The 18817-nt window shown below is 42.3% G+C and overlaps 1 protein-coding gene across 2 annotated transcripts; it reads left to right on the top strand.

Annotated features, from left to right (window-relative positions):
• Positions 1 to 558: 558 nt before the first annotated feature.
• Positions 559 to 17994, top strand: xylb (xylulokinase homolog (H. influenzae)). 2 transcript variants are annotated; one of them, XM_084566074.1, is made up of 19 exons: positions 559 to 627; positions 1351 to 1433; positions 2701 to 2770; positions 3021 to 3101; positions 3928 to 4014; positions 4104 to 4232; positions 4324 to 4389; positions 4464 to 4536; positions 4608 to 4726; positions 5914 to 5995; positions 6685 to 6725; positions 6814 to 6929; positions 7348 to 7463; positions 9301 to 9374; positions 9456 to 9552; positions 9672 to 9730; positions 9881 to 9968; positions 10793 to 10887; positions 16902 to 17994. In XM_084566074.1, exons 1-19 carry the CDS (start codon positions 571 to 573, stop codon positions 16998 to 17000), a joined length of 1632 nt encoding a protein of 543 aa, XP_084422200.1. In that variant the 5' UTR covers positions 559 to 570; the 3' UTR covers positions 17001 to 17994. The 2 variants fall into 2 exon arrangements, with proteins under 2 accessions (XP_084422200.1, XP_084422199.1); XM_084566073.1 differs by lacking the exons at positions 10793 to 10887; positions 16902 to 17994 and having other exon boundaries at positions 9881 to 10540.
• The last annotated feature ends 823 nt before the right edge of the window (positions 17995 to 18817 follow it).

The raw sequence follows: 18817 nt of genomic DNA, 5'->3' as shown, positions 1-18817 counted from the left end.
TCTGGGTCCCATTTGTCAACATTCCTTTGGTAATGTGAACGCACAATGCGTACTGAGTCTCATTAAAGACCTCCTACTCAACAGGGGTGCTCTTGCGTCAGTGGAGCTGTGCCAAACACTGTAATAAATGATTACCACTGTAAGTGAAGTCTATTCGTGAGCAATAAAAATATTTTAAAATGTTCTGTCCCCATAACTGTTTATTAACTAAATAATAAATAGGCTAGATCTAAACAAGAATGAACTTATGAATTGTCAGGACTGTGTGTGATTCAGTCATTAAGCTTTTAATTTACTTTCCAGCTTCCAGGGTTGGAGTTATACTCTGGGTTTTGGTCAATTTCATACCAGTTTATACCAGTTTACACTATTTTGTTCCCGTTTATATCAGTTTACACCTGTTTATCAGTTTACAGTGTCACCATGGAAACACAGGTCGGAGGGTCGGAGGTTAAAGATGTGACGTCTGATCTGTGCGGCAGTCTCTCTGGAGAGGTGGGCACTGGCACTGTCTCTTTAAAAGTTTAACCCCTGCGGTGTTCTCCTCCCGTTCGGTTGTTTTCTCTCGTCATGGCCGCCGCTCCGGACTCTCCTCTCTACCTGGGCCTGGATTTCAGCACGCAGCAGGTAAACGCGCGACCTCACCTGTCCGTCGCTCACCTGCGCCGCGTCCGCTGGCTGCGTGACACGTTTTTACGTCGTCACGTCCGAATGAGATTTGAGAACGAGACGCGCGGAAGCGGAAGACGCGGGCAGCGGAGTTTTTGTAGTTTTATTTGCTGCAGAGTTTGAATGTGAAATGTTTGTTTGCGTAGTTTGTTTGTTAAATTGGAGTCGCGCGAAGGTTACAGCCTCACTATGAGGCGGAAGTGACCAGAGGGACTTTAACCCGCGTGCACTCTCTGAATCCCTCTGATCGATCAACTTAGTGATCGGTTCCGATGGAAATAAAGCCGAGAGTTATTTTATTGAGGGAAAGGAACTAAATAAAACCCACATTCAGTAATTCAGCAAGAAATACCGCTTTTATCTTATCTCTACAGAAGTACCTGTTAATAATTAATTAACACACCAGAAAGAGAGACTGTAGACGAGCTGTGTTAAATGTTTGAATGAAAGTGGAATGACTTAGAATTTTAAAAATGAAGCATACTGAACGTAGAAATATCCTTAAACACCTAGTTAGGAGTAAAACCTGAGATTCAAAGATGCTTCTATTCACTTTGTGTTTCCTGACACAAACCGTTGTTGTACATTTTAGATATTAAATGTGTAATGTCGCCGCCGTTGCTGCTGTGAACTCTCAGAGGTTTTGTGTCTTTAATCGGTGTTTGTCGTGTCTTCCTGAAGCTGAAGGTGGTGGCCATCGATGGAAGCCTCACCGTAGTTTACCAGAACAGCGTTCACTTTGACTCCGAGCTGCCTGAGTTCAGGTAAAGTTCTACAGTATTAACAGTCCTGGTAGTCGAGGCTAGACCAGACTTCCTCATCTGGTCTGGCTTCGGGACCCACCACCACCCCTTAATGGCAAGCCCCGAATTTTTATTTCTCAAATTTATTCAATAAAAACGTGAGATATCACAGTATGCCAACATAAAAAAAAAAACAATAAAGCAAAACGACCAGCAGGTGGCGATGCTGGAGAGGGACATGTTCCCGTTTACACTCAAATAGCTGTTAATTAAAACCAAAAAAGTGTATCTTAGGGACACAAGATTTCAAGAATATAAATGTAACTGTAGCTGTGATAACCCTCTTGGATACATACTGAACGGTGACTGAATGGTTTCTATAGCACAGTGTGTGTTGTAAATTGAATAAGTGGGTACTCAGATAAAGCTTTTTTTATTTTATGTTTACAATCAGAACCTTTCAAAAACATTTTTAACTGACTCGGTTGCTGTTTCTGTGCAAAATACATGAAGTAAACAAGTGCAACTACTGAGAAGTATTTTCAAAAAGACTCAAATTATGTAGCTTTAGCTGAGAATAATTACTCAGTGAATCCGTGACAGTCAACATTGCACTACTGGGATAAAAAATCTGTAGTTTCTTTAGAAGCAGGTTTTGTCCATTTTTATCCAACAGACTGCTTAAAAGGTTGATGCTGGTTCTGATAGAAAGGAGTCAGAAGGCACAGTTTGTTTTGTATGGGACTGTGTAGCTGCAGACCAGCCAGGGCGTCCATGCTGAGCCCCGTCCACTGATGAAAGGTCACACAATGGACACGGGAGGATCAGAACTGCACTTGGGACCTAGGGAACACTTGGTACCAGGATACATCATGGGAAGAAGACAAGCTGTTGGAGGCAGTGCTATGCTTTGGTTAATGTTCTGCTGGGAGGCATTGCTGCAGACCATGTCCACCCTTTTGTGGAAACAGTATTCCCTGATGGCCTGATTCAGATGGATAATGCTCCCTGGTTCAGGAATGGTTTACGGAACACGACAACGAGTTCAAGGTGTTCAATTGGTCTCCAGATCTCAATCCCAATCCCATCTAGCATCTGTAACATGTTCTGGACAAACAAGTCCAATCTATGGAGACACCATCTCTCAACCTGCAGGATTTAAAGGATCTGCTGATAATGTCTTGGGGCCAGATACCACAGCACACCTGCAGAGCTCTAATGTTATGGCTGATTGGTGTGTGTTCAGGTGTCTTAATGACAACACCACATAATTTGTTTTTCTGTCTAGGACTCAGGGAGGTGTTCATATTCATGCTGACAGACTGACAGTCACCTCACCTGTACTGATGTGGGTCAAGGTAGGACACACACATAAACCTTCCAAATCTCAAAATGTTGTGGGGCCCAGAAAAATGGCCCCACAGGGTCAGTATTACTTGAAAATTTGGCCACCACCACTTAATAAATACCAGAACACTTAAGAGTCACGGTGATGCAGCTGTTTTTGCTTATCTGTTGCTCAAGTATTAACCGACTCTGCTGACGTTTGACCTGGCCTCACGTCCGTGTCCTCGTGCTGTCATGTGATTTGTTGTCCTTCGTCCTCAGGCTCTGGACATACTACTGGACAAAATGAAGACGGAGGGGTTTGACTTCTCCCGTGTCAGAGCGCTGTCAGGCAGCGGTCAGGTGAGACGGGAACAGGTTTTTCTCTTTAACTAAAACTAGAACATGAATAGACACCTAAGTAGAACTGGGTGTCAAATTGGAATGTGGCCAAGGATTTGTGGACACTGTTCCGCTGTTCCTAACCGCAAATTGTATCACCCAGACTGAGTTTGATGTGTTCAGGTCTATAGGAAACTTCAAAAGCTTTCCTTATAGAGCTGGTTTAGTTCATTGGGCCGCAAGAAAGAGACAAACACGCACTTGTTAAGATTTAATTACATGGGGCCAAAAAGAACACACTGGTGTCCACATACTTTTGTGCATTTTTCAGCTATGATATTAAACATTCCTGTATTTCTATTTGTGGCAGGAAACTTTAAAAAATGTGTTGTCACATTTTACTAAAATTTGCTGAAAAGTGAATGAAGTTTGTAGGAGTTTTGTGTTATTACTAGTTCCCACTGGTCCACACAGGTCCACATTGTTCCACATTAGTTTAAACTGGTCCACATTGTTCCACACTGACTTAACTGGTCCACATTGTTTCACATTGGTTCACACTGGTTCACTTCACACAGCTCCACACTGGTGTGTGAGTGCTTGTTTGAGCGAATGGGTAGATGCGTCACAGAGACTATAAAACGCTTTGAGTACCAATAGTTGGAAAAGCACTTTAAAAACCAGATAATGACCATTTACCAATACACTGGTACACACAGGTTCCACACTTGTCTACACTGGTCCTTCCCATGGCAGGAAAATACTAAATTTTACAAAAAATTGTAAAAAAAAAAAAAAGTGAATGGAGTTTAGTGAACCTTTGTGTGTTATTCTTTGTGTTTCTCAGCAACATGGCAGTGTGTTTTGGAAGAGAGGGGCATCTCAGACTCTGAAGCAACTGAACCCAGACCAGACCTTGCACCAGCTGCTGCAGGTGTGTGCATGCAGCAGTGTGTTGTGTGACCAAACACACATGTGTGTGGTTACGTGTACCTGCTGACTCAGGTGTGCTGATGTCTCCAGGACAGCTTCTCTGTGACAGACAGTCCAGTGTGGATGGACTCCAGCAGCACTCAACAATGTCAGGCCCTGGAGGCAGCAATAGGGGGCGCCGTGAGACTGGCAGAGATCACCGGATCCAGAGCCTACGAGGTCCACTTGTCTCCGCGCACTCTGTCCACCTGTCTGTCCGTATATGCTGAGACGTGATATTTAAGTGTTGGGCCTGTGTGTTCGTTTGCAGCGTTTCACAGGAAATCAGATCTCCAAGCTACGCCAGAGCCGAGCGCAGGAGTTCCAGGACACTGAGGTCAGAGCTTCACTGAGCGTCATCCAGTGTTGTGTCTCACCTGCTGTCTCACATCAGTGTGTGTTTGCTTTCAGAGGATCTCACTGGTCAGCAGCTTTGCTGCATCTCTTTTTCTCGGTGGTTGCGCTGCCATCGACTACAGTGATGGTACAGTTTGTCTCACTGGTCACTGACCGATCATTTAATCAGTTAAGTGACTGATTGAACGCCTTTTACAGGTTCAGGGATGAATCTGTTGGACATCAGGACCAGGAACTGGTCGGAGATCTGTTTGGAAGCCACTGCTCCTCATCTGGACAGACTGCTGGGAGTTCCTCTGCCCTCAACATCTGTACTGGTAAGACTGGTTTATACTGGTTTACACTAATCTATACTGATCTCTACTGGACTCTACAGTTTAGACTGGTCCACAGTGGTCCACAGTGGTCCACATTGGTCCATACTGGTCCATACGGTTCTATACTGGTTTGTATTGGTCTAGGCTGGTCTGTACTGGTTTATACTACTCTGTACTGGTCTACACTGGTCAGTACTAGTCTAAAATGGTCCACGCTGTTTTATACTGGTCTATACTGGTCTGTACAGGTCCATACTGGTTTATCCTTGTCTGTGCTGGTCCACACTGGTCTGTACTGTGGACCAAACCAGTGGACCAAAGCCATCTCTGCTGGCCTTAACTTTATCAAAATCACTGACTTACATTTTAATTTTTTTCCCCGTTAATATTATCAAATTATTCCCAATAGCCTATTATTTTCATTTTTCATATTTTCATATTGTCCGTCTCTCAACTATGGTGCTTCTGGCAGTGTAACTTTGCATTAGAGCTTTTATCCAGTCATATTTCAGCCACCATGTGTTGCCGGAGTCAAAGAAATCTGCAGGCGGCTGAAGCTTGAAACACATTGTAATGAAGATAGTGGCTCATGTTCACCTGTTGCGAGCTGCACAAGCAAATCGTCACTGTTAACGTTTTGATAGCCACTTGTGAAACTCGCGATGGCGGAAGGAGGAGAGGCTATCGATTTGGTTGGAGATCTTCTTAGAAAGCCATTTTCATGGCGGACCTTGAAAGAAAGGCTTGATATTGTGAGGAAAGGCCGCGCAACCCCGGAGCTAGCTAGCCTGACCCAGCCGGGAAAAGGGTGTGTCTACCACTTTCAGGTCAGCAACTATGAGCACTACCCTAGGCTGACAGGCTCCGAGGGGAACTCTAAATTGTTTCTTAAGATCTGTTGAGTAAAATGAATTATTTTTACATCTTTTATGTATATTTTTGCCGTTTTTTTGGGTCGACATTGGTGCTTCTGCTGCATTTGATGTATGTGGCACTGCAGCTGTGGGTGCAGTGAGTGAGAGGAGACTTTATGAATTGTTCTAAGTGAGTTTCTTGCTTTAGTAATGGCATTCATCAACGTCCTGTTTTATTGCGTATCCATATGAAGTTGAAGGTTGTACAGCAGTAGCGTCATAAAGCTCGTAATAAGAGGTGTTCTGAATCATTTGACTTTCCTGTCGTTGCAGGGTCCTATCTCCACCTACTTCGTGCACCGATACGGTTTCTCAGAAAGCTGCCAAGTGGTGGCTTTCACTGGAGACAATCCAGGTAGAAAACATCCATCATTATTTTTATAGAAATGGGTCCAGAAAATGAAACTCTTGTTTTATTTCCTTTCCATCAGTCGTTCCTTTACCACACTGTCTGTCCTGAAACCAGGAAGTTAAATTTGGCCACATTTGGTGTTGTTGTTGACATGAATAATAACATTACAAGGCGCTGCTGCTTCACTTCTTTCTCATTTTTAATTACTGCGGACAGTTTTTTCAGTGTTTTTTCTTTTCCTTCATCTCACTGTAAAATGTCAACGCATCACATCACCTGGAGGTCTAAATACCAACCTGAAAGGCTCCTCTTATCTCCTCAGAAGCCAGCCTTTCCACACACTACACCTAAACACCAAGAAAAACTCCTGATCTTCAAAAGACTCATTGATCTGTTTCCTCTTTCCTCCATAGACTTGTGTGTTTTAATCAAACAAAGGGCATCATCCTGTTTGCTCCTTTCTTTGCGCTCCTAGGAGTATTGTGCTTCAATTTGAAATATTTCACATATTTTTGACAGATAAATAAAATAAAATAAATAAAAAATATAATCTTTAAATATGTGATATACAGTATATATTCTTTCTTTCTTTTACAGGTACTGATATTAGTGATACTAATACTGTGACCCCACAGACACAAAGACTGAACTTATTAATTCCCAATGATTCTAAGTTTCTCTGTCTTTTGCAGCATCTCTTGCAGGAATGAGGCTCCATCAAGGAGACATCGCTGTGAGTCCTGTCTGTTTCTCTGAAGCTCATTCGTGTTGTCTTTTTGTTGCTGTTGCGGGTGTGTGTTTGACAGTGTGTCTGTCTCCAGGTGAGTCTGGGCACCAGTGATACAGTATTTCTGTGGCTCCAGCAGCCCCGCCCGGCTCTGGAGGGACACGTCTTCTGTAACCCCGTGGACCGGGAAGCGTACATGGCTCTGCTCTGGTACGAACACACCACGCTTCAGAGGACAATACACCAATGACCGAGATGAGGTTTTGGGCAGCTGCTCAATTTAACTGCTCTGTGCAGCAGCGCCCCCTGCTGTTTGTCCTTTTACAGTTTGTTTCCATGTTCTAATGTCCCTTATGGACATTAAAGAGCATTATAAACTCAGTTCCGCGAGGAAACTCTTCATTTAAATTTACACATGTAGAAGGTATTTTCAGTAAATGTGTTTCGATGACGTACAGAAACAGCCTCTGCCTTCCTCAGGACTTATTCAGCAACAAAAGACAAGAAGAAAAACAAAGCTGTAGCCTCTTCATCTCTCACCTGCTCACACCTCCAGCTCTGCAATGACCTGGCTGTAGTTATTCATGAAGCTCCTATTAAAATAAAAGTGATTTTATATCATCCACAGCTTTAAGAACGGATCTCTGACCAGAGAACGAGTCAGGAACCAGTGTGCTGGAGGATCATGGGAATTGTTTTCTGCTGCTCTGAAAGACACGCCGCTTGGAAACAACGGAAACATCGGTGAAGCTTTCTTTGGTTTTCTGTCACATCTTTCTCTCTCTCTCTTTTCCTTGTTTGATCATATTGCTATTGCGCTCGCTTTGTCTGGTAACATCTGGATTTCACCATGAAGACCTCTGCATCAACTGGATAGTCTTCCAACCAATCAGAGCCAATAAGTTGAACAGTAATTCAACTTCACGGTGCTCAGGTTACATGTATGACTATGTTGCTTTTGCTCTTCTGCCCATCACCACATAAAGCCTGTCCACATTATTCGAATGGCCTGGCAGATCTTTGCTGGATAATTGGTTCCCAATGGAGGGACTCAGACCAACTTTAAACTACTAAAAGTTTATGGGCAAACCGTGTTTGTGACCACAGGCGATTTGACTTCAGGTTGTTCAAACAAATGCTGACTCAAGGCTGAAGCGATTCTGTGACCCTGTGGTCTATACTATTTGATCTGTCCACCTGCACTTGTCTGGGCTCAGTCTGCAGAGCTCTGCATGGTACCTCTCCAAATACAGATATTACATATACTGATTCTACCAATACTCATACCACAGATATTTATACTAACAACATTGATCTGAACTGAAACTAACACTACCAATACTGATGTTATTTACTACTTCTGAAACGATACTTGCACTACTGTACAGTACCACACAAAACACAGATACTACTGATACCGGCACATCTGAACCATAGAAAAATGTCTGTAGAAAAATGTACGCCATGACTGCTCCTCAAAAGTGAAGCCAAAGCAAGTAGAGCTCCCCCTGGTGTCTGGCTGCAGTATAGGTCATAAGCTCCACCTCCTTCATGTTAGTGGATGGGACTTGGAACAAACTAAAACACTAAAGTTGTTTTAAGGAGGGTTTTAGTCATTAGTAGGTAGTAACATAATGCTGATGTATGTTCAAGAGTCAATTTTTCTTTTAGTTATTTGACGATATAAAAAGTCAGCTGCCATTGACAATCCATAGGTTCCGTAGGATCATGAGAGTGGACAACTTGTAGTGATCATGATGTCACATCCTATTTATATAGTGTCAAATAACTAAAACAAAACTTCTCAGAAAAATTGACACTGGAATATGCATCAGTATTATATTAATTAACTAAAATGACAGAAATCATCCTTGAAAAAAAATGTATTTGACGTACTTTGTACTTTAGTGTTTTAGTTTGGCCCAAGTCACATCCACTAACATGGAGGAGGTGGAGCTTATGATCTATACTGCAGCCAGTCACCAGGGGGAGCTCTACTTGCTTTGGCGTCACTTTTGAGGAGCTGTTCCGCCGTCAAGCTTTATACAGTCTATGCTGCAAACTCGCAAGATGCCGCTGCCCGTATCCCTGGGATATTAATGTCAGTGTGGCCAATGGGACGGAGTAGAGACGCAAAGTCCAATTCTTTCTACAGCTTATGCTCCGTACAGGTCATGATCAGAGGCCGGTCAAAACTGAAATTTCTCATTTACTTAGGAACAACTACTCCCTGCCACCACTCCCAAAAAATCTTTTTTTCAAATGATCTTGACAGACTGAAAGTGCAATATGCAAAAAATGTGATGAACATCTGAAATTCTACAGAAACCTTAGTTAGCTAAGTTAAGCTAAGTTAACCTTGGCTTCAGAAACAATACTGATACAACTGCACACTAGCACACCAACACCGATACTACCTATACTGACTACAGATATGGATACTGACACTACTGATTCTGACATTGACATTACCGATACTGATAATGATACTAATGATACTGATACTACCAGTACTGATGTTGAATTTCTTTCATGCCTTGCATCCTTCTTCCTTTTGTCTGGGGGTATAATGTGTGTCCAGGCTTTTATTTTGACACCATGGAGATTACCCCCTCTGCCGTGGGCGTTCATCGCTTTGACTCAAACAACAGTGAGGTCAGTTAGACATTTTCCCTTCGGACTTGTTCCAGTTAAGTTGACGATCATGTCTCACCTGTCTCCCCTCTGTCACGGCAGGTGTCTTCCCTGAGTCCGGAGGTGGAGGTCCGTGCTCTGGTGGAGGGTCAGTTTCTGTCCAGGAGGCTTCATGCTGAGAGACTGGGATACTCCATCAGTAAGACTTCCTGGTTATCTTTTAAGATTCATTGCAGTTGTCCAGCTGTGACTCTAACAGATCAGAATCCTCCTGAAATCAAGTCAGACAAGTTCCTCAGCCTTTTATCTCGTTTTTAGTTCCAGGAACCCGGGTTTTGGCGACAGGAGGAGCTTCATCCAATAAAGAGATTCTGCAGGTCTGTTTAGATCACACAGCAATTACTATTACTTTATTGTTATTTCTGTAGCGTGTACCATGAGAAGTTAAAATCAGATCACCTGCTTCATCTGAGTGTTTAACGTATTAATAATCAAGTTCTTCATCAGTGTTTGTTTGTTGTCTCTAGGTTCTGTCTGATGTGTTCAATGCGCCGGTCTACACCATCGATCTGTCCAATTCCGCCTGTCTGGGTTCAGCATACAGAGCTCTGCATGGTACCACATCAAACAACGATATCAGTATCAGTATTAGTTGTATCAGTATTGATGAGATCAGTATCAGGATCTGTATTATCAGTATCAGGATCAAGAGTATTAGTATCAGTAGACTGATAATGCCAATAGTGATACAGATACTACAGATACTGATAGTCATGATTCTGATGTTATTGATACTACTGTTACTGATACTGATATTACTGTTACTGATACTACTGATACTGATATTACATATACTACTGATACTGTTCCTACTGTTACTGCTCATAATGATACTCCTAATACTATTGATACTGATATCACCAAAACTCGAACTACCAATACTGACACCCCCAGTACTGATAGTATATCTGTGCTGTGGACGCTGTCATCGCTTAGAGAAACTTTCTTTAAATCAGTGATCTTTACTGTTAAACATCTTTTTGTTGGACAGGCTAGCTTGTGTTGCCTGGGAGTTAAGGGTTAATTGTTAGTCATTTGTTAATGGCGCCGTAACATGAACGCCGGCAGATTACTGATGCTAGCTAAATGGCTGCACCTGAGAACTAGAGAAAATAGAGTACAAGGAATGAAAACTCGTTAGTGCAAGCATTCCAGGAACCAGAACTCCGGTAGTTCTCCGTTGAACATGGCTTGATGCTGATTGGATGATATTCAGGGTCACTGACAACTAGACAGACACTGGTTGAAGTAGAACTTTCTCTTTATTGGTCTTTTTTTCTTTATTGTGGTTTCGCCTGCATCATTTGCAATGCAATAACTAAATCTGTGATTGGTTAGTGGTGTAGAGACCTCATTCTGTGATTGTTTTTTTTTTTCAGGTCTGGTAGCAGAGTCTGGAGTCTCCTTCTTTGACGTGGTGAAGAAAGCGCCAGAGCCCCAACTGGTTGCCACTCCACATCCGACAGCAAAGCAGGTATCACTGTGATGATTTAACAGTAATATTGAAACACACACACTCAGTTCCTCAGCAGTGTAATTAGTATTTATTGAATTAGTCACATTGTGTGTGTTGGTGCTTTATGGAGCCTCAAATTTGTTTCGGCATTTCGGCTCGGCTCATCACTCCTGAGATTGTGAAGCGTTGTGTGTGGGTGGAACATTGTGCAGGCATCTTAGCCTCAGTAAGTGTGTTCGTGAAAGAGACTTTATTTAAACCATCCTTTCCTGCTCTACTGTTTCCTTTAAAAATAATATCAGTGAGTTTCTATGAGTCAAGGATGGCGAGGATCAGAGTAAACATGTCTGAAGATGACACAGTGCCTAATTGTAAGCTGTTCCAGAGCTTTTATAACATCTTCTTTACAGACAATGTAGAGAATGTAGAAAGATGTAAATATGAAATCTGCAATTCTATAGCCACAAATTGCTGAGTCTGCTAAGTAAGATCATGTTGCGCTATATTTGAAAGTGACAGGAAATGCAAATTAACCTGAGCTTAAACTACAGGAGTTTTTAAATCAAACATGACTTTAAAATAAGGTTGCAACACACACTTGAGAAGAATACTCACAGAAAGTCCTCTCTCTAATCTCAAACATGCACACTCTATGTTCTATACTCTTATTCGTGCACGTCTTCTAACGTGACTCTGAGTTCACATGACAGCATGTTTCTAAACGATTCATGTTATGGGTACAGAACGTCATCAGATTTGGAAAAGACAGAACATTAAGGTTCATAGTTAAATGAATGTGAGGTTCATTGAGTCAAATCAAAATGTACCAGCAGAAGAACAAAAAGCTGCACAGTTACAACAATAACCTGAATTAATATGATTTCCGTCTCTGCTGCAGGTTCCACCGAGTCTGAGGATGCTTTTAGGAAATTATTAAGAAAAACAGATAAAAAAAAAAAAAGGTTCTCTATAAAGTTAATTCAATCTTTTCCCATTTACAAGCAGCAGTAAATCGGTGTTTGTCATTGTTTACCTCACTCCTGTTCAGATTCCTGTCACGCTTGTTTCTTCACACTTCAAACTCAAAGCGCCATTTTGGTTTCATCTCATTTGAACTTTTTCACAGTTTCACATCAGTATGCGTCTGAGTAAAAAGCACTGAAGATAAGAAATACTATTCCACAGAAAACACAACTGATAATAAATAAAAAACAAGAAGGGAGGAAAGGTGGTTAAAAGCTGTCCTTTAAAAAAGAAAAAACAGAAAGCAGAGGGGTGATGAAGAAAGAGGAGGAGATGAAGGAGGGTCACAGAAGCAGGGATGGGGTTTTACTTTATAGTTTATGTTTGATCAGTCCGTCACTTTTTGGAAAGAAGAGGGAGAGGGGCAGCGCAGGTAAAAGACAACTATTCCAATTAATTATTTTTAAAATGTGTGACATTTGATTCATCTGCTCTGCTTGACCTCTTGAACTCCACTGTCTGTGCTGATTCATCTGAATGAACCAAAGGGAAAGCTGGTTTTGAGCCTTTCTGATGGGAAGTGATTGTACTCCCGCAAAGATCTGCCTGGTCAGTCAAATCGTTTGGGATTGCTTTATGTGGGGATGGACAAAAGAGTATTGGTTTGCAAATATTTCCACAACAACATGATGATCTAGAATGAATATAGTGTGGACCAACTGGTTAGCAGGATTCAGGAGACGGTAGCTATGCTTTGTAGCTCTTCCCAGCTAAAAGTAGCTCATTCTTGCTTCCTTGCTTTACAGCTAGCAGTAGCTCTTCCTAGCTTCCTAGCCTCCCAGCTAGTTGTACATCTTTCTAGCCTCCCGTCTTAGAGTAGCTCTTCCTAGCTTCCTTGCCTGCCTGCTAATAGTAACGCTTTCTAGCTTCTTAGCCTCCCAGCTAGTAGTAGATGTTCCCAGCCTCCCACCTAAGGGTAGCTCTCCGTAGCTTCCTTGCCTGCCTACTAATAGTTACGCTTTTGCACTTCTTAGCCTCCCAGCTAGTAGCAGATATTCCCATCCTCTCACCTAAGGGTAGCTCTTCCTTGCGTCTTTGCCTTCCAGCTAACAGTAGCTCTTCCCAACCTCCCAGCTAAGAGTAGCTCTTCCAAGATTCCTAACTTCCCAGCTAATAGTAGCTCTTTCTAGCTTAGTAGCCTCCCAGCTAATAGTAACTTCTTCTCGCTTTCTTGCCTACCAGCTAACAGTAGCTATTCCTAGCTGAATAGTCTCCCAGCTAAGCTCTTCCTAGTTTAATAGTCTCCCAGCTAATAGTAGCGCTTCGTAGCTTAATAGTCGCCCAGCTAATAGTAGCTCTTCCTAACTTAATAGTCGCCCAGCTAATAGGAGCTCTTCCTAGCTTAATAGTCGCCCAGCTAATAGTAGCTCTTCCTAACTTAATAGTCGCCCAGCTAATAGGAGCTCTTCCTAGCTTAATAGTCGCCCAGCTAATAGGAGCTCTTCCTAGCTTAATAGTCACCCAGCTAATAGGAGCTCTTCCTAGCTTAATAGTCACCCAGCTAATAGGAGCTCTTCCTAGCTTAATAGTCACCCAGCTAATAGGAGCTCTTCCTAGCGAGCAATCAATGAATTTAAAGAACAAGGACTGACTGTGTTGGATAAAAGGAACACTGGTTGAGATTTGAGGCACTAAAACTGAGAATGAAGTGATTTGAACTGTGTGGGAATGCGATGAAGAGGAGCAGCAGTCTAAGCCGTACAGAAGCAGAAACAGCTACTCACCGAAACAGATCCTCTCTCTCTCATCCTGTGTTGCTCTAATTGAGTTGTATGTTTACTGAAGTGATATTCTCCAGTGCTGGTCCTCCATAATTAAACAGCACAGCTCATGAATAAATAATAAGCTCTGCTAAAACACCTAGTCTGTGAAAACACACTGAAGGTGCAGTGCATGCTGGGAGGCAGTGTTCATTAAATTCAGTTCAATTTAATTTTATTCATATAGCGTCAGTAACGTAACAAACTGTCTCAAGACGCTTTACAAAACCCAGCCAGGGCCCCCAGAGCAAGCCTGAAGGTGAAGGTTGCAAGGAATAACTCAATTTTAACAGGAAGAAACCTTGAGCAGAACCCAGCTCATATGGAGGGACCCATCTGCCTAAGGCCAGAAAAGAGAGAACAGCAGGACAAACGAGATAAACATACATCCGTCATAGATACATACGTTTGACTAAAGCGTACATGTAGAATCTGATGATGATACAAATACAAGATGTAACTGATGATGTTACATGACAGTTTGATAATGAATATAAATAAAACTGTTAGTGACAGCTGTAGTTCAATTACAGGGGATAATGATTGAATATAAGAGGAATCATAGGCAGGTTGGACAATTGTTCATTCAGGCAGGAGTGGATAACTGCAGGAGGCCATGAAGAGTGGGTTGACAAGACCACGACAACAGATGTAGTTCATCAGAAGAATATTCTGTCAGTGCTTACTGAGCAGGACATTAAAAATGCGGCAGCAACAAAACATGACAGGGAGCGTTCAGGAAACACTCGACTGTACATTTAAAAGGCCAAAAAAAGGTTCTGTTTTATCCTCTTCCAGCTTCTTATTTTGACCCAGAGGAGCGGTTTTCTCTGGTTTGTTCTCATCTCCTGCAGCTCAGTGTGACATCTTCACGGTTTCTTTGTTTGCTCAGAGAACGATTGATTGATTGTCCGTTGCAAATAAATCACTGAACCATGCAGTTCTACTGATCTTCTTCAGATTCATTCTGAAGGAGAACTCGTTTGTGACCAAGTTATAACTTCCAGACTGATGTCTTGAGATGTTGCTTCAACACAATTATTTGTTTTCTGATGTGCACCAGTCACCTCCTGTAGCAAATCCCCCCACAACGCGATGCTTCCTCCTTTTTTTGGAGTATCAGCCTATCCCAGCTGTCATCGGGTGAGAGGCAGGGTACATCCTGGACAGGTTGCCAGTCTGTCGCAGGTCTCATACACATAAGTCTGTGGAAAAAAATACAATTTGAAACTGGGATATAAAGAAAATGACATTTCAGAGTTAAATGGATGTGATGCTAGTTAAGAGTCAAATCCAAATGTATCAGCAGCAGAAGAAGAAGAAGCTGCAGAAAAACATCAGAAACCTGAATTAAATTATAAAATTTTCATCCCTGCTGCAGGTTCCACAGAGTCTGAAGATGCTTTTAGAAAAACAAGATTGAGTCCTTTTTTATTTCCACTATTTTGGAAAGAATTGTCTTTTTGCTGAGCAGTCTTTCAGGTTTTGTCGATGACAATAGATATTTTTGTACCTGTTTCCTCCAGTGTCTTTACAAGGTCCTTTGCTTTTGTTCTGGGATTGGTTTGTTCTTTTCATGTGGATTCAATCGATTCATCTGTAGGAGACTGAAGGCATGGAGTGGATAGATGTCTCACGTGACTGTAAAACACTAAGCACAAAGTATCAATAGTATCAATAAGTAGAAAAGTGCTATAAAAATACAAGACCATTTACCATTTAGAATTGTTTGAACAAATGATCGAGGCTCCCAAGGATGAACCTGTGAAAAAAATGAGGGTTCAAATGCAAGACAAGGTCTTGATGGGGTGTTGGGTGAACAACAAAGTGCAATTAATGAGGAGTGAAAAAAGCACAAAAAGCGCTGCCGTGAAAAAAATTCTTAGTCACTTCTACTTAAAAGCAATTGTGCCCTTCTAAATTTTCCACGTCTCCATATAAATGATTAAAAACATCAGCGGAAATTCCTGAAAGTAGAAAAAGAGAACCCAGTCAAACAGAAATATTATACTTGTGTATAGCCCATTCCTCAGTACCGAACTGTTTCATTTCTGAGATGTTGGTTTGTTTCCTCACATTCCTCCACATTTCCTCACACTACCACACACTAAGGGTTGAACGACTTCCGATTTTTTAAAGTCCACTAATATGTGGTGAAAGTCAAGTCGACACAGTAGAAAGTAATGCATTACAACAATGAAATCTAGGTTCTTGACCTGAATACATATTGTTGCATCTCACACAAAAGACGCTACGGAGGCTTTTCTGCGAGGTAACTTAAGTTTGAACACACCAAGTTTGAGCACACCAACACCATAGACACTGTCACTGACACTTATGCAGCTCTCACTCTGTAAACTCTCAGCTCTACCATAACTGCTGTCTCTCGCATTGTGCATACACTGACGTTGAGGCCAAAAAACATGCTCTACAACCACAGCAACATGACCCACTGGGCTCCTCGTCTGTCTTCTAGGGAGGGGTCCGTGTTGTTATTGTCACGTGATCTGCGACTAGTCGACTTCCTGCTAAAAGTGTCGTGTCTACTACTCAACTATTCGCTCACCTCTACCATACACACTGTGGTTGTTCAGTGTTCTCCTGATTGTGGATTCATGAACTTTACTATTAGGCAACGTGAGAGAGGCCTTTAGCTGCTTAGAAGTTACCCTGGGTTTCTTTTTAACCTCTCAGATTATCATGTGTCTTGGTTTTGGAGCGATTGTTTTTGCTCAGCCACTCCTGTGGAAGGTAACAGTTGTCTTAAATCTCCTCCATTTGTCCACAATGGTAAATGGTAAATGGCCTTGCTTTTATATAGCGCTTTTCTACCTATTGATACTCAAAGCGCTTTACAGTCACAGACACATCTACCCATTCGCTCACACAAGCACACACACACATTCACACACCAGTGCCACGCACTGGGAGCAACTGGGGGTTCAGTGTCTTGCTCAAGGACACTTCGGCATGTGGCACATTCCGGGGATCGGACCATCTTTAGAGATGATTTTGCGACCTTTTCCGGTGAGCAACAACAACTCTTTAGCTCCCCAGAAAGCTCCTTTGCCATCATACACTTTCACGGACATGTATTGTAAAGATCAGACTATGACAAATCCCCAGTTTTATTTAGACTAAATGGGGCACTGAATGACATCTGAGTCACATTGAGTTTGATTGGAAACACTTCTGAACAGATGGATTCTAATTTGGTCTCGAAATTAACTTGTTAACGTGTTTTTCCAGGTGTACGACCAGATGCTGACGCGCTACGCTCAGCTGGAGCAGAGAGTTCTGCAGGAAACCAACACCAGAGTAACTGCCGATCAGCTGCTGATGAAATGACAAAATCAGAAAGTGTGAAATAAGCTTTAGCTAAAAGAGTAAGATCTAAATCCTAAACGGAGTCCTTAAATGATCCCTGAAACTAATCACAGACCTGAAGATTTATATGTGAGGCTGTTTGAAGACTGGAAGTTCAAAGACCACATGTTCCCGAGCTCTTGGGCATTTTTAATAAAAGATGATGAAGTGAAATCAATTAAACGCAAGTTCATGTTTAAGGATTCCCGACCTCCGGTGATGAAAGTCCAGCTTCACTTAAGTGTTACAAGCTGATCCAGAGTGACGGACAGAAGAAGTCTGCAGTGACCTCTTTCGGCATGATAATGCCCCCTGGGTCAGGAATAGTTTGAGGAACACAACAACGAGTTCAAGAAGTTGACTTGATCTCAGTCCAATCCTGCATCTATGGGATGCTCTGGACAAATGAGTCCAATCCATGGACATCTTGGTTCCATATACCACGGCGCACCTTCAGAGCTCTAGAGGAGTCCATGCCTCATTGAGTCAGGGCCTACACAATGTTAGGCAGGTGGTTGTAACGTTATGGCTGATGGGTGTATTGACAGACATGACCAGGGTCCACCTCTTTGGTCTTTATCTTCTCAACAAGTCAAGTTTGTATCACATTGTCTCAGATGTAATTAAATGAATAATCTCAATAAATTCAGTTCTTGTGCCTGAGCTTCTCCTGCAGATATTTGACTAAACTGTAACAATTGAGGCTAAATCAGTTGGATTCACTCATTCCAGCTTTCTGGTTGTAATTTTATCTTACAAAATGAGGGCTTCCTGCAGCCTTGAGGCTCGTTCCACTAATTAATTTGACCAAAAAAAAAAAACTGCTTTAAGAATTCATTCAAGCAACAGACCTCCTTAGAGATGAAAATATCCTTTCTTGATTCTAAATCTGTAATATTTATTAAACACCAAAGACTCAGGTGAGACTAAAGTTACAGTTACGAGCCTTCATTTAAAAAGCAACATTTCTGAAGGTCTGAACACACAGGCCTAAAGCTGGTCACTTGCGATCGGATAGCCCCGATCGGATCTTAATGCAAGGTCTGAACAGGCCCATAGCTGTTATGACGTGGGACGTGCAGGGGGTTTATGAGGAGCTGTTTGAGGACAGCTCCGCCCCCTCACGCTCGCACAGAAACACACAGACAAGCTCGTCTGGGTGTGTCATCTGAGGACAGCCGCGAGCCCCGTCCTCCCCGAAAGAGTGTGTGCACTCGACATGCATACAGACGCTCACACATGTGGCCTGGTCTCTGCAGCAGCTGTCTCCTCATGTGAACCTATTCTTCTCTGCCGCATTACACACACACACACATACACACGCGCACACACACACACACTGTAAAGACCTTCTCAATCGAACTCAGTCTCTCGTGGCTGAGGCATTAGTCACAGAGAAAATGGTTTGCACGTGATCACACACACAGACAGACACACACTCTGTAACGTCTATCAGCCTCTGGTCTGTAATTTCACAACACCCCCGAGTGTAAAGATAGAAGTGAAAGAAGGTAGGAAGGAAAGAAAGGAAGGTGATGTTTGTCATTAGACGATGAACAAGGAGGAGATAATGGTAAAGATGAAGATGCAGGAAAAGGAAGAAGATGCGAACGAAGAAGAAGGAGGGGGATGATGAAGAAGAAGAAGAAGGAAGTGTCTGTCTGACTCTTGTACACCTATCTTTCTGAGAAGTAGTTTGAGTTTTAGACTAAAGATTACAATTAGGTTACGGTTAGGATTAGGGTGAGGGTTGGGGTTAGGCACTTAGTTGAGATGGTTAGGGTAAGGGGCCAGGGAAT

Source organism: Chelon labrosus (genome assembly GCF_963514085.1).
Source record: "Chelon labrosus genome assembly, chromosome: 18".
NCBI classification, from domain to species: Eukaryota; Metazoa; Chordata; class Actinopteri; order Mugiliformes; family Mugilidae; genus Chelon; species Chelon labrosus.
Note: the sequence above shows the minus strand (reverse complement) of the source record. Positions and strands in the feature narration are given on the sequence as shown.

Excerpts from the sequence above, each read along its gene's own strand:
- xylb (XM_084566073.1), top strand. The coding sequence starts at position 571 with ATGGCCGCCGCTCCGGACTCTCCTCTCTACCTGGGCCTGGATTTCAGC. Across the intron at positions 4,537-4,607 it reads TGCCATCGACTACAGTGATG|GTTCAGGGATGAATCTGTTG; the intron begins GTACAGTTTGTC and ends CGCCTTTTACAG. Across the intron at positions 6,930-7,347 it reads GCGTACATGGCTCTGCTCTG|CTTTAAGAACGGATCTCTGA; the intron begins GTACGAACACAC and ends TATCATCCACAG.